Source organism: Globicephala melas, chromosome 10 (assembly GCF_963455315.2).
Source record: "Globicephala melas chromosome 10, mGloMel1.2, whole genome shotgun sequence".
Taxonomy (NCBI): Eukaryota; Metazoa; Chordata; class Mammalia; order Artiodactyla; family Delphinidae; genus Globicephala; species Globicephala melas.
The window spans coordinates 13619867-13635464 of record NC_083323.1 but is presented as its reverse complement, the minus strand read 5'-3'; the positions used below and the strand labels follow the sequence as shown (position 1 = coordinate 13635464).

The 15598-nt window shown below is 40.1% G+C and overlaps 1 protein-coding gene across 1 annotated transcript in view; it reads right to left on the bottom strand.

Annotated features, from left to right (window-relative positions):
• The window catches only part of LARGE1 (LARGE xylosyl- and glucuronyltransferase 1), a 587346-nt gene that overhangs the window by 230777 nt on the left and 340971 nt on the right, over window positions 1-15598 (bottom strand). The window contains 1 exon segment of the mRNA XM_060305895.1: window positions 1256-1427. Within this exon segment, the coding sequence (XP_060161878.1) occupies window positions 1256-1427 (172 nt within the window).

The window sequence follows — 15598 nt, the reverse complement described above, 5'->3', positions numbered from 1 at the left end:
CATTCTGGTCTCAGCTCCGGGTAGAACCTTGTATCCTACCAAGCTTCTGTCCCTTTATTTGTGAAATAAAAGGACAGATCCAACCATGCTATGAAGAAGAGATCAGAAAGCTGAGACACACTCCATTTCAACAGCTTTGCTAAATGATGTCTTTACTAGTGTCATTACTGACACGAGTAAGGAAACTTTTGATCCTGGCAAGGAAAAGAGCCCAAGGGTCAGAGTGTTTCCGCCCATGGTGTGCGGAGGACTTTTTTCAATTACCCCAGAGCTGGGAGGCCCCCAGGAGGAAGCAGGCAGAGATTGGAGTGGGTGAGGAATTTACTCTTCTGTCCGTGAACGAAAACAGAAACCAACTGGAATATCCTCTGATTCATGAAAATGCTGTGATTTAAAATCACTGAGCAGTATTTCACTTTCATAGGATAAGGAGCTATAGAAAAGAGGCAGGAGGAATTTTAAACACAGAAGCCAGAGTGCAGAAGCCGGAAGAAAAAAAATCTCACTGCCATATTTATCTCTCATTGTATTTGTCTAATACTGAGAATATAAAATTGAAAAATTATGCAGTTTTAAGGAAGACCCCTGGAAGAGGGGTATTAAATAATAGTCCAAGGTTTGTGCTCACTTGCCACTTCTCTCATGCATCCCCACCAGAGTCACGTACACCCATCCGGCTCACAATTTCCCACCTTATACTCGCACATACCCTGGGGCAGTGCCAAGAGCTACAGGAACTAACTAGATTAGAAAGAACGTCTTAAAAAGCCAAACTTTATACTTCTTTAAAACAATAAACCACAACATTAATGGAAGCCATAAGGACATTTGCAAACACTCTATAATCAATATCCAACACCACCACCTCACAGGCTTTCTCGGCAATCAAAGTATCATTTGATAAAAAGAGAAAACTGATAAATGCATGTCTCCACACCAAGAAGTCAACTCAATTATCTGCACACAAAATACACACATTCGATATTTGTCTCTTACCAGGCAATTCAGCAACCCTCAGTTGGGTTCTTCCTATGAACACAGATCTTACCTCTTCAATTATTACAAAAACACAAGCAAATTCCAGTTTAACATGTTTCAAATGGCAGTACTGAAACTGATGCTCCACTCTATTTATAATTCCTTGTCTGTTTCATTAGAATGTTAAGAGTTGACCTCACATTGGGAAAAAAAAAATCACTCTTCTTGACATGCTGACACCTTCAAAGATACCAGAAAAAAAATGAGCTACCATTACCTTTGAACTTGTGGAACACAGCCCAGAGCTCTGCAATATCGGTGGCAAAGGTGATGTCTGTGTCAAGGACGATGACCCTCTCCAGGTTGGCAGGAAGAGTCTTGGTGAGGACAAGCTTCATCAGACCGTAAATCCCAGAGTAATGTTTGTTGGGGATCCAGGAAACTTCAGACTAGACAGGGCAGTGAAGAGCGAGAGCAGGAGAAAGGAAAAAAAAAAAAAATCAATGCATTAATTTCTTTGTATAACCATTATAAATAGTGCCTGATACATAAAAAGCATCGAATAAAAATTTGTTGAGTAAATGAATGCATATTTTCTTAAAGATCTGTTCATGGAACTTCATGGCATATGAAGTTCTTTTGGAAGAAAATGTATCCGAATCAAAGGAGAAGGAAAGTAATGGCTATGAAATAACTATCACATGAAAACGCTATGCTCAGATTTAAAAAAAAAAAAAGATTTTTGTTATTATAGAAATGATATAGGCTCATTGGAGGAAATAAGAATATGCACAAAACAAGAAATAAAGGTTTCAAAAATTGAATCCTACTATATATCTTTTTTGCAACCAGTACCTAATTGTTCCTGGGTAGACATATTTCTTTCAGTCATATTCCATTTCTGTGTCATTAAAAATGACTATTCAATGGTATTGTTACGCTTATCTATTTTGTTAAAGCTGTAATGGAGCTGGCCATCACCTTATGATCTGAGGTCTGAGGACTTCGAGTAATTCCCTCCAGTGGGTTTTACATAACTCTTTTTCATGTAAGCCTCGGCCTTGGGAACTCAGCTCACTTTCCTCTCTCCCTTGAGAATTTGCCTGAACTGAAGCTTGGCAATCGTCGGCCCATGCTGCAGAGCCATGCTATTTAATCAGACCTTTGATTAACTTATTCATCTATTTTGGTTACCATCAAAGCAGGAGAGCTTGGTGGAGGCCGAACACCAGCACGCTGGGGTAAGCCGTCGAATTAGATGGCTCCAGCTTCTGACTTTAGTTTTTACACACACGCAAGGCACTCAGATGCATTACAGAACAGGAGGACTACAGGAATAAATTAATCTCAACATGAGCCCAGGACTGAATGTCGCCCCAAGTCCCCGACTTAATACATAATCAATTAAGTTAGAGTGTTCAATTAGAGGTAAAGGAAGCATTTGAATGAGTGTGTATTCAGAAAGAAAATCCCAGAAAGAAAACTAAAGACTCTATAGGGGGAAAGAACGTGTAGTGAGAAGCAGATGCATTTATCATAAATGGCTCCTTCTCTTAGAAGTAGCATGGAACACGCTCTGCCTCTGTCCAATTCCTGCTCTTCCCCCGAGTTCCAACTTAGAAGGTACCACCCTCCAGCCGCCCCTCCCCGCTGCCCCAGGCTGGGCGAGGGTTCCCAAAGCAAGATGTTTCCCTTCTTCCAGCACAGCAAGCCATCGTGCTGTGTCTAATTTTCCACGTCTCTCTCCTGCTCTGGACTGGAACTCCTTGAGGCAGGGACAATGTCATTTGTATTATGGTAACAACACAGTCATTTCTCAAAAAATGTCTGATCACGTGCATGACTGGAAAGTTAGCCAGGCCTGGGTTCAAATGCTACCTTTGGCATTTTCCTCAACTAGGAGAAGAGGTATCCGTAATTGCTAGGGTCTAGGTCAGCACAGTACACTGGAAGAGGCACAGCTTGTTGAGCCCCAGAGCCTGGGCTTTAGCACCAGTTCCACTTCCAATAAGCTGTGTGACCTCAGGCAAGTCATTTAACCTCCATGAGCCTCAGTTTTCTCATCTGCAAAATGGGAGCTTAAGACACTCACATCACAATATTGCTGGGAGGATTACAAAGCATCCAGTATAATAAAGCCCACTTTCCTTCCCCTAGTGAATGTGTGCCAGCACTACCCAGGCTCAGATGATTCAGGATTTGGAGCGTGATAAGTTATGGTACCTTAGACAGTAAAGGGGAAGTAGGGAATAGAGATGGCTTTGACAGGGAAAATAAATCACCCACCTATTTTTCCTATATTTCTATATAAAAGATTAGTAAATCACAAACTGGGATCTACTGGGAAACGTGAAGCCCCCTCTGGTGGATCTCCAAATTGGACTGCACATCCTTGGTTTTAGGAGGAAAAAAAAAAAAATGGGTGGGAATGGTCACCCATATGACCTTTCGGGGCATTCTCCTGGTACAATTCACACTGCTACGGATCTCACTTCCACCCTACAATAAACTTCAGTCCAACCAGGGACGTTAAGTCTTGGGGTCAACGGGGAGAAGTCCATCCTCAGAGGCAAGATGCAGAAACCTGGAGGGCATCATGCAGACCTACCCCAGGGTATCCTACAGAAACACCACCGCCTAGCCAAGCAATATCCTAGAGTGTTCTTCATCACTCAGCACGCGGAAGGGTTCATGTAATTAAAACAATAATAAGAATGAAAGTTAGGTTTATGTTAATGGAAAGATTATTATCCTTGCAATGGCTGTTAATAATTCTAAACAGCATGTTCTGACATTTAATTAGCAAAAAAATCCAGCTGTGCTCAAGAATACCACCTAATGTACTCACATAAAGGAACAAAAGCAATCCCAGGTTTGAAGGGTTTCTGTGTAAAGTAGGGGGTGGTGGAGGCTCTCAAGGGGAAATTCACCTTCCCAAAGTGGTCAGTTCCTTGGGGGAATGGACCCCAAGGGGAGTTTCTGTGAAGTGCTACAAGTGATTCTAGGGTTCATGTGATGCTGGGTGGTCCAAAGAATAGTTACTCAGGAAATCTGACCAGAACAGTGACATGAGGATGGAGGTAAAGGGCTGACAGAAGACACATCCCCAAAGGTGCGTGCTTAAAACCCAGGGCGTGAAGGAAAGCAATATCTCAGGGGTGAGGCTGGTTTCTGACCTTTGATAAACAAGGGAAAGCAGGGAAAGAGGCTGGTTTTGTCAGGAAATGATGTCTATTTCTTCTATTTTTAAAATTTTATTTATTTTTTAACATCTTTATTGGAGTATAATTGCCTTACAATGGTGTGTTAGTTTCTGCTTTATAACAAAGTGAATCAGTTATACGTATACATATATCCCCATATCCCCTCCCTCTTGCGTCTCCCTCCCTCCCACCCTCCCTATCCCACCCCTCTAGGTGGTCACAAAGCACCGAGCTGATCTCCCTGTGCCATGTAGCTGCTTCCCACTAGCTATCTACCTTACGTTTGGTAGTGTATATATGTCCATGCCTCTCTCTCACTTTGTCACAGCTTACCCTTCTCCCTCCCCATATCCTCAAATCCATTCTCTAGTAGGTCTGTGTCTATTCCCGTCTTACACCTAGGTTCTTCATGACCTTTTTTTTTTTCTTAGATTCCATATATATGTGTTACCATATGGTATTTGTTTTTCTCTTTCTGATTTACTTCACTCTGTATGACAGACTCTAGGTCCAACCACCTCACTACAAATAACTCAATTTCCTTTCTTTTATGGCTGAGTAATATTCCATTGTATATATGTGCCACATCTTCTTTATCCATTCATCCGATGATGGACACTTAGGTTGCTTCCATCTCCTGGCTATTGTAAATAGAGCTGCAATGAACATTTTGGTACATGACTCTTTTTGAATTATGGTTTTCTCAGGGTATATGCCAAGTAGTGGGATTGCTGGGTGGTATGGTAGTTCTATTTGTAGATTTTTTTTTTTTTTTTTTTCCCGGTACGCGGGCCTCTCACTGTTGTGGCCTCTCCCGTTGCGGAGCACAGGCTCTGGATGCTTAGGCTCAGTGGCCATGGCTCACGGGCCCAGCCGCTCCGCGGCATGTGGGATCTTCCTGGACCAGGGCACGAACCCATGTCCCCTGCATCGGCAGGCAGACTCTCAACCACTGCGCCACCAGGGAAGCCCTATTTGTAGTTTTTTAAGGAACCTCCATACTGTTCTCCATGGTGGCTGTATCAATTTACATTCCCACCAGCAGTACAAGAGTGTTCCCTTTTCTCTACACCCTCTCCAGCATTTACTGTTTCTAGATTTTTTGATGATGGCCATTCTGACCGGTGTGAGATGATATCTCATTATAGTTTTGATTTGCATTTCTCTAATGATTAATGATGTTGAGCATTCTTTCATGTGTTTGTTGGCAATCTGAATATCTTCTTTGGAGAAATGTCTATTTAGGTCTTCTGCCCATTTTTGGATTGGGTTGTTTGTTTTTTTGTTATTGAGCTGCATGAGCTGCTTGTAAATTTTGGAGATTAATCCTTTGTCAGTTGCTTCATTTGCAAATATTTTCTCCCATTCTGAGGGTTGTCTTTTGGCCTTGTTTATGGTTTCCTTTGCTGTGCAAAAGCTTTTAAGTTTCATTAGGCCCCATTTGTTTTTTTATTTCCATTTCTCTAGGAGGTGGGTCAAAAAGGATCTTGCTGTGATTTATGTCATAGAGTGTTCTGCCTATGTTTTCCTCCAAGACTTTGATAGTTTCTGGCCTTACATATCGGTCTTTAATCCATTTTGAGCTTATTTTTGTGTACACAGAGAATCCCAAAGATGCTACCAGAAAACTACTAGAGCTAATCAATGAATTTGGTAAAGTAACAGGATACAAAATTAATGCACAGAAATCTCTGGCATTCCTGTACACTAATGATGAAAAATCTGAAAGTGAAATTAAGAAAACACTCCCATTTACCGCTGCAACAAAAAGAATAAAATATCTAGGAATAAACCTACCTAAAGAGACAAAAGACCTGTATGCAGAAAATTATAAGGCACTGATGAAAGAAATTAAAGATGATACAAATAGACGGAGATATACCCTGTTCTTGGATTGGAAGAATCAACATTGTGAAAATGACTCTACTACCCAAAGCAATCTACAGATTCAATGCAATCCCTATCAAACTACCACTGGCATTTTTCACAGAACTAGAACAAAAAATTTCACAATTTGTATGGAAACACAAAAGACCCCGAATAGCCAAAGCAATCTTGAGAACGAAAAATGGAGCTAGAGGAATCAGGCTCCCTGACTTCAGACTATACTACAAAGCTACAGTAATCAAGACAGTATGGTCTGGCACAAAAACAGAAATATAGATCAATGGAACAGGATAGAAAGCCCAGAGATAAACCCACGCATATATGGTCACCTTATCTTTGATAAAGGAGGCAAGAATATACAGTGGAGAAAAAACAGCCTCTTCAATAAGTGGTGCTGGGAAAACTGGACACGTACATGTAAAAGTATGAGATTAGAACACTCCCTAACACCATACACAAAAATAAGCTATTTCTTCTTAAAGGTGTTGTTTTTAAGGAGGCATTGGGATGCTCCCATAATGATCACAACAGAAAATACTATCTAGCATTTGCTGAGTGTTTACTGGGTGTCAGGCATTGTGGGAAGAGCTTTCTATGTGCTACCTTATTTACATCCCTTCCAACTAGTCTAAAGGTCAGATATTATTATCTCAGTACCCGAAATTTGGGGGATGAGGACTGAGTCCTTCCCCTTACCTCATATTTCAGTCCCCCAGCCCTAGATATTCTACTCTGGAATGATGCCAGTGTTTCTTTCTTCTTCACCCTTCCTGCAGCCCCGGGCCTATTCAGATGTGCTCTCCGCTCCTGGATTAGTTACTGTAGGGCCATAGCCAAGCCCCTGCCTCAACCCAGCCAGATCTATGTTCGTCAAGAAGCAGTTTTTCAAGGCAAGTAGGTACAAAGACTTTGGAGTCGGATACTCCTGGCTTTGAAGTCTCTCTGGGCCTTAATTTTCTCATCTGAAAAATAGGGATAATAGTAGCATATCCTGCTCCCTTCCTAGCGAGTTGCTCTATTTGTAATCTGGAAGCTTTCCTCATTATCCTGGAAATATTTATTACTCAAAATACATTTCTTATCCCTACCAACATTTTCCTATGGATTACAAATCACCGTGACCCATTTTTTAAAATTAAAAAGGAAAAACCATCCTAGCCCCAGAATGTCTGAAAAGTCATTTGCCTTTAATGTCATTTCTGAGTGGTTGTCTTGGCAACCAACCTGTATGTTCAGAACATAACTGTTGAGAAATGGAGGGTGAGGAGCTCGGATGGGATGGGGACTCCGGACAGTGCCACGGGAGGTCATGAACTGAGCATAAGCTTGGGAATCTGAATGGCCAGATTCCCACTGGTAGGCTCATCTCTCTAACCCTCAAACTCCTCACCCATAAAATAGAGAATATAAATACAGATCCCATGAGTTTTGAAAAAGCATTAAATGAGGCAAGAGAACTAAGGGGCCTGGTTCAGCGTTCGCTATACCATAAGTGCTCAATATTAGCTTTTCAATTGGTTAACAGCATGCACTCCAGAGTCTGACTGCCTGGGTTTGAATCCTGGCTCCATCACTCACTGGCTGGGTCACTTTGCGCAAGTAACCGAACCTCAATGTACCTTTGTTTTCTCGTCTGTAAAATGGGCATCCTCACAGAACATACTCTATAGGCTTTTGAGAATTCTGATGCTGTATATAGGTACTGGCTATTATTTTTAATTGTTAATATTGTTACCAATTATATTTAGAGCGACAGAAAAGATGAGATTCTTACCTACTAGATAAAGTCATCTGCATTTGTATTTGCCCTTGCCAACAAAAATATGCTCCAGTTTAGCTCAGTTGGAATCATTTAAATCAGCATTTACAGAACACTTAATATGGGTCAGGTACCGAGGAGGGGCTAGGGACCAGCATCCACAATGAATAAAACATGGCTGGTGCTTGAGGAGTTTATGGTCTAGTGTATATTCATTATCCTTTACTGCATAACAAGTTACCTCAAGACACAGCAGCTTAAAACGGCGATACTTATTACCTCGCACAGTTTCTGTGTTAGGAATTTGGGAGCGTATCTGCTGGGTGGCTCTGGCTCAGGATTCCTCATGATGTTGTAGTAAGGACGTCGGTTGAGCCTACAGACATCTAAATGCTTGGGATCTGCTTCAAGAAGGCTCACTCCTCCGTGCCTGGGAGGTGATGCCGGCTGTTAGCAGGAAGCCTCAGTTCTTTGTCACATGGACCACCCCCATAGGGCTGTCTGGACGCCTTAACAACAGGACAGCTGGCTTCTCCCAGCGTGAGTGATCCAAGAGAGAACAAGAAAGAAGCTAGGATGTCTTTTATGACTTGGCCTCAGAAGTTACATGGTGCCATTTCTGCCACATCTTACTGATTATACAGGTCAGCCCTGGGCAACGTGGGAAGGGTCTAGACAAGAGTGTGAGTACCAGGGGATGGGATTATCGAGGGCTATCTTGGAAACTGGCTACCACATCTGTGATATTACGATGGTAAGAACGGGACTATGATACCTCCAGGTGTACATATAGCAGTGATCTAGAAGAAGGACAGTCAAGGTGGGGTGGTTGGAAGGGAGGGAGAATAATCAGAGATGTCTGGAAAAGATGAGCCTTACATTTGATCTTGACAAATCAGGTGAAAATAGAGTTTTTCAAATATTGGGAGAAAAGCAGGATGGGAGAGGTATTATAGTATCCGTGAAGGCACAGAGATATAAATAGACAATTGTGTGTGTATGTGTGTGTGTGTATGTGTGTAAAATAACTACAATCTGATATGTCCAGATAAAGCTTGAGGCTGGAAGTGATGGGAAAGGCTGTGGGGAAGGAGGAAAGGGTGAAACGTTAGAAAATACTGTATGAAGTACAGTATATGGAGAATATGTATAAAGAACTCTGGCCAATACCCTAAGGTCAGTGGGAAGCAACAAAAAGGTTTTCATTAGCAAAGACACATAATCTCAACCGTATTTTCGGAATATACTCTAGCAACCCATAGAAGAGAAAGATTACTAGAAGGCAGTTTGATGGGCATCAAAACCTTGGAGGACGCCTACAGAAAATGCAGATTCCCAGGGTCATACCCAGAGGTGATGATTCATCAGGTTTGGGGTAGGGCCCAGAAATCTGTATTGTTAACCAGATCTCTGTATTGTTAACCAGATCTCCATGGAATTCCTTTTTTTTTTTTTAAACTTCTTATTTTATATAGGAGTATAGTTGATTAACAATGTTGTGATAGTTTCAGGAGTACAGCAAAAGTGGTTCAGTTATACATTTTCCCATTTAGGTTGTTACATAACATTGAGCAGATTTCCCTTTGCTATACAGTAGGTCCTTGCTGGTTATCCATTTTAGATACAGCGGTGGACTATACCCTAAGAAAGAGTAATTTAGGAGATACAGTAGGTACTGCATTTCTCAAGGCCTGTTGGCTGAATCATTTATATTGGATCACCAACCAGTTTATTGTTCAGAAACAAGAGATATAACAGCCCTAAACTTAAGAGTCCCACCTGAACTTGACAGGGTTGGACGTGTAGGGAGAGAGGATCTTTCTCAAAGACTAACAAAAGAAAGTGTCGGTGGAAGATCGTCGTTCTTTAGGTGACCCTATGCTTCACGGCATGAAGGTTTCCTGGCTGTTCTACTTTCTAAACTCAGAAATCCCATTTCGGCAAAAGCGGCTCTAGGTCAGCTCCCGTGAAATTCTGAGTAACCAGTACCAACAGGAGAGCTAAGTTACATGTTTCACATCTTCCCACAATGGAGCCTTGGAGGAAAACCTTGTAAGAGCCCTAAGTCGGTCTTTACAGGGAACAGCAATCCTACTAGGCATCCATGAACATTTATTTAGAAAATAAAACCCCAGCCCAAAGTGAGCTATCTGGCGTTCACCTGAAACGTTCATTATTCAGAAATCTACTGAGCCGCCATCTTCCACAAGCATCATTAATTCGAGAATGATGACAAAGGCACAGTGGATCAAGAGGAATGTGACCACGAATCTGTAAACATGCTCCTCCTCATATCAGTGGCAACGAAACCCCTTCCTCTCTCATGCCTGTCAAGAAGCATCCTCTATTTAGCTCTGTGAAGCCTGGGGGGATTGGTCCCTGGGGCATCTATGGATCGTCTGAACCTCTCTGAGTACTTTACGTTATGAAATGGAGCATTGCAAAGCACTGGGAGTTCTGATTTGTGAACTGGACTGTTACAGTGGTTTAATTTCCTGAAATATTGCTGCCTTCTTAACTAATAGATTTTTCAATGCACTGAGGAGAAAATTGCGTTAGCTCCTGAGGAGCCTGGACTTATTATTTCTAGAAGCTGCAATTCTTCTTATTACAGTGCGCGGTATGTATTTATGTATGTCTACTTAGCACAGTGTCTGACACACAGAGGCACTCAATGAATAGTTTTGAAAAACCAAAACAATACACGCAAACAAGCAATGCTTACTGGGAACCATTCCTTGCGAGGGGAATACGCTGGTGCAACTGCTTCATTCATTCATTCAAACACCAGATGATGCTTGCAGGGGAATACAGTACAGTTTGGGGAGACAGAAAAACAATTTCTAAAAGTATTACTACAGCATTCCCATTAGTAGTTTACCTTGATGGGGGCTGGAGGAGGTAGGGTAATGGAATGCGAAGACATCTAGGTATCTTTGGTGATATTGTTCTAGTTCTAAGTCAGATGGTGTGGTGTTTTATTGGTTTATATCATAACCTCTTTATCTTCAATCTTCAACTGTGTGTATGTGCCTGCATGTACAGGACGAAATCATAAGGAACCAAGGGGCAAGAAGTGACATAGAATGAACCCAGGAATAAAGCGGACCCAGCTAAAAGTCTCAAATACACACACACACACACACACACACACACACACACACACACACACACACACACACACACACACACACACACACACACACACACACACACACACACACACACACACCAGCTCCTGCTAAGAATGGAGACAATCATTTTTCTAGTAAATGCAAAGAACACAACCACTCTTCTCCTCCTACAATAAACTACTTTTTAGCATTCATTCTTCTTTTTCTTTTTTGATATTTAATTTTTGAGATTTAATGGACATTAAACATGACATAAACTAAGGATTTAGGTAAAAAATACCTATTTTTGGAGGTGCATTTTAAGATTCTGAAAGGAAGTTCAAGATACCATTTATGTTTCCTTTCATGTTGTTCTGCTTATCTATTTCTACATTACCACCATCTCATATTGATTCTTTTTTTTTTGAATTTTATTTATTTTTTTATACAGCAGGTTCTTAATAGTCATCCATTTTATACACATCTGAGTATACATGTCAATCCCAATCGCCCAATTCATCACACCACCATCCCCACCCCTCACTGCTTTCCTCCCCTGGTGTCCATATGTGTGTTCTCTACAGATGTGTCTCAGTTTCTGCCCTGCAAATGGATTCACCTGTACCATTTTTTTAGGTTCCATATATATGCGTTAATATACGATATTTGTTTTTCTCTTTCTGACTTACTTCACTCTGTATGAAAGTCTCTAGATCCATCCACATCTCTACAAATGACCCAATTTCGTTCCTTTATATGGCTGAGTAATATTCTATTGTATATATGTACCACTTCTTCTTTACCCACTCATCTGTCGATGGGCATTTAGGTTGCTTCCACGAACTGGCTATTGTAAATAGTGCTGCAGTGAACGTTGGGGTGCATGTGTCTTTTTGAATTATGGTTTTCTCTGGGTATATGCCCAGTAGAGGGATTGCTGGGTCATATGGTAGTTCTATTTTTAGTTTTTTAAGGAACCTCCATACTGTTCTCCATGGTGGCTGTATCCATTTACATTCCCACCAACAGTGCAAGAGGGTTCCCATTTCTCCACACCCTCTCCAGCATTTGTAGTTTGTAGATTTTCTGAGGATGCCCATTCTAACTGGTGTGAGGTGATACCTCATTGTAGTTTTGATCTGTATTTCTCTAATAATTAGTGATACGGAGCAGCTTTTCACGTGCTTCTTGGCCATCTGTATGTCTTCTTTGGAGAAATGTCTATTTAGGTCTTCTGCCCATTTTTGGATTGGGTTCTTTGTTTTTTTAATATTGAGCTGCATGAGCTGTTTATATATTTTGGAGATTAATCCTTTGTCCATTGATTCATTAGCAAATATTTTTTTCCCATTGTGAGGGCTGTCTTTTCGTCTTGTTTATGGTCTCCTTTGCTGAGCAAAAGCTTTTAAGTTTCCTTGGGTCCCATTTGTTTACTTTTGTTTTTATTTCCATTACTCTAGAAGGTGGATCAAAAAAGATCTTGCTGTGATTTATGTCAAAGAATGTTCTTCCTATGTTTTCCTCTAAGAGTTTTATAGTGTCCAGTCTTACATGTAGGTCTCTAATCCATTTTGAGTTTATTTTTGTGTATGGTGTTAGGGAGTGTTCTAATTTCATTCTTTTACATGTAGCTGTCCAGTTTTCCCAGCACCATTTATTGAAGAGACTATCTTTTCTCCATTGTATATCCTTGCCTCCCTTGTCATAGATTAGTTGAGCATAGGTGCATAGGTTTATCTCTGGGCTTTCTATCTTAGTCCATTGATCTTTATTTCTGTTTTTGTGCCAGTACCATATTGTCTTGATTACTGTAGCTTTGTAGTATAGTCTGAAGTCAGGGAGTCTGATTCCTCCCGCTTCGCTTTTTTCCCTCCAGACTGCTTTGGCTATTCGGGGTCTTTTGTGTCTCCATACAAATTTTAAGATTTTTTGTTCTAGTTCTGTAAAAAATGCCATTGGTAATTTGATAGGGATTGCATTGAATCTGTAGATTGCTTTGGGTAGTATAGTCATTTTCACAATATTGATTCTTCCAATGCAAGAACATGGTATATCTTTCCATCTGTTGGTATCATCTTTAATTTCTTTCATCAGTGTCTTATAGTTTTCTGCATACAGGTCTTTTGTCTCCCTAGGTAGGTTTATTCCTAGGTATTTTATTCTTTTTGTTGTAATGGTAAATGGGAGTGTTTCCTTAATTTCTCTTACATATTTTTCATCATTACTGTATAGGAATGCAAGAGATTTCTGTGCATTAATTTTGTATCCTGCAACTTTACCAAATTCATTGATTAGCTCTAGTAGTTCTCCGGTGGCATCTTTAGGATTCTCTATGTATAGTATAATGTCATCTGCAAACAGTGACAGTTTTAGTTCTTCTTTTCCAATCTGTATTCCTTTTATTTCTTTTTCTTCTCTGACTGCTGTGGCTATAACTTCCAAGACTATGTTGAATAATAGTGGTGAGAGTGGACATCCTTGTCTTGTTCCTGATCTTAGAGGAAATGGTTTCAGGTTTTCACCATTGAGAATGACGTTTGCTGTGGGTTTGTCGTATATGGCCTTTATTATGTTGAGGTAGGTTCCCTCTATGCCCACTTTCTGGAGAGTTTTTATCATAAATGGGTGTTGAAATTTGTCAGTAGCTTTTTCTGCATCTGTAGAGATGATCATATGGTTTTTATTCTTCAATTTGTTAACATGGTGTATCACATTGTTTGATCTGTGTATATTGAAGAATCCTTGCATCCCTGGGATAAACCCCACTTGATCATGGTGTATGATCCTTTAAATGTGCTGTTGGATTCTGTTTGCTAGTATTTTGTTGAGGATTTTTGCATCTATATTCACCAGTGATATTGGTCTGCAATTTTCTTTTTTTCTAGTATCTTTGTCTGGTTTCAGTATCAGTGTGACGGTGGCCTCATAGAATGAGTTTGGGAGTGTTCCTTCCTCTGCAATTTTTTGGAAGAGTTTGAGAAGGATGGGTGTTAGCTCTTCTCTAAATGTTTGATAGCATTCACCTGTGAAGCCATCTGGTCCTGGACTTTTGTTTGTTGGAAGATTTTTAATCGCAGTTTCAATTTCATTACTTGTGATTGGTCTGTTCACATTTTCTATTTCTTCCTGGTTCAGTCTTGGAAGGTTATACCTTTCTATGAATTTGTCCATTTCTTCCAGGTTGTCCATTTTATTGGCATAGAGTTGGTTGTAGTAGTCTCTTAGAATGCTTTGTATTTCTATGGTGTCTGTTGTAACTTCTCCTTTTTCATTTCTAATTTTATTGATTTGAGTCCTCTCCCTCTTTTTCTTGATGAGTCTGGCTAATAGTTTATCAATTTTGTTTATCTTCTCAAAGAACCAGCTTTTAGCTTTATTGATCTTTGCTATTGTTTTCTTTGTTTCTATTTCATTTATTTCTGATCTTTATGATTTCTTTCCTTCTGCTAACTTTGGATTTTGTTTGTTCTTCTTTCTCTAGTTCCTGTAGGTGTAACGTTAGATTGTTTACTTGAGATTTTTCTTGTTTCTTGAGGTAGGCTTGTATAGCTATAAACTTCCCTCTTAGAACCGCTTTTACTGCATCCCATAGGTTTTGGATCATCGTCTTTTCATTGTCCTTTGTCTCTAGGTATTTTTTGATTTCCTCTTTGATTTCTTCAGTGATCTCTTGGTTATTTAGTAATGTATTGTTTAGTTTCCATGTGTTTGTGTTTTTTACGTTATTTTCCCTGTAATTGATTTCTAATCTCATAGAGTTGTGGTCAGAAAAGATGCTTGATATGATTTCAATTTTCTTAAATTTACTGAGGCTTGATTTCTGACCCGAGATGTGATCTATCCTGGAGAATGTTCCGCGTGCACTTGAGAAGAAAGTGTAATCTGCTCTTTTTGGATGGAATGTCTTATAAATATCACGTAAATCTATCTGGTCTATTGTGTCATTTAAAGCTTGTGTTTCCTTATTAATTTTCTGTTTGGATGATCTGTCCATTGGAGTAAGTGAGGTGTTGAAGTTCCCCACTATTATTGTGTTACTGTCGATTTCCTCTTTTATAGCTTTTAGCAGTTGCCTTATGTATTGAGGTGCTCCTAATGTTGGCTGCATATACATTTATAATTGTTATATCTTCTTGGATTGATCCCTTGATCATTATGTGGTGCCCTTCCTTGTCTTGTAACATTATTTTAAAGTCTGTTTTATCTGCTATGAGTATTGCTACTCCAGTTTTCTTTTGATTTCCATTTGCATGGAATATCTTTTTTCCATCCCCTCACTTTTAGTTTGTATGTATCCCTGGGTCTGAAGTGGGTCTCTTGTAGACAGCATATATATGGGTCTTGTTTTTGTATCCATTCAGCAAGCCTGTGTCTTTTGGTTGGATCATTTAATCCATTCACGTTTAAGGTAATTATCGATATGTATGTTCCTATTACCATTTTAATTGTTTTGGGTTTGTTTTTGTAGGTCCTCTTCTTCTCTTGTGTTTCCCACTTAGGGAACTTCCTTTAGCATTTGTTGTAAAGCTGGTTTGGTGGTGCTGAATTCTCTTAGCTTTCACTTGTCTGTAAAGCTTTTAATTTCTCCACTGAATCTGAATGAGATCCTTGATGGGTAGAGTAATCTTGGTTGTAGGTTCTTCCCTTTCATCACCTTA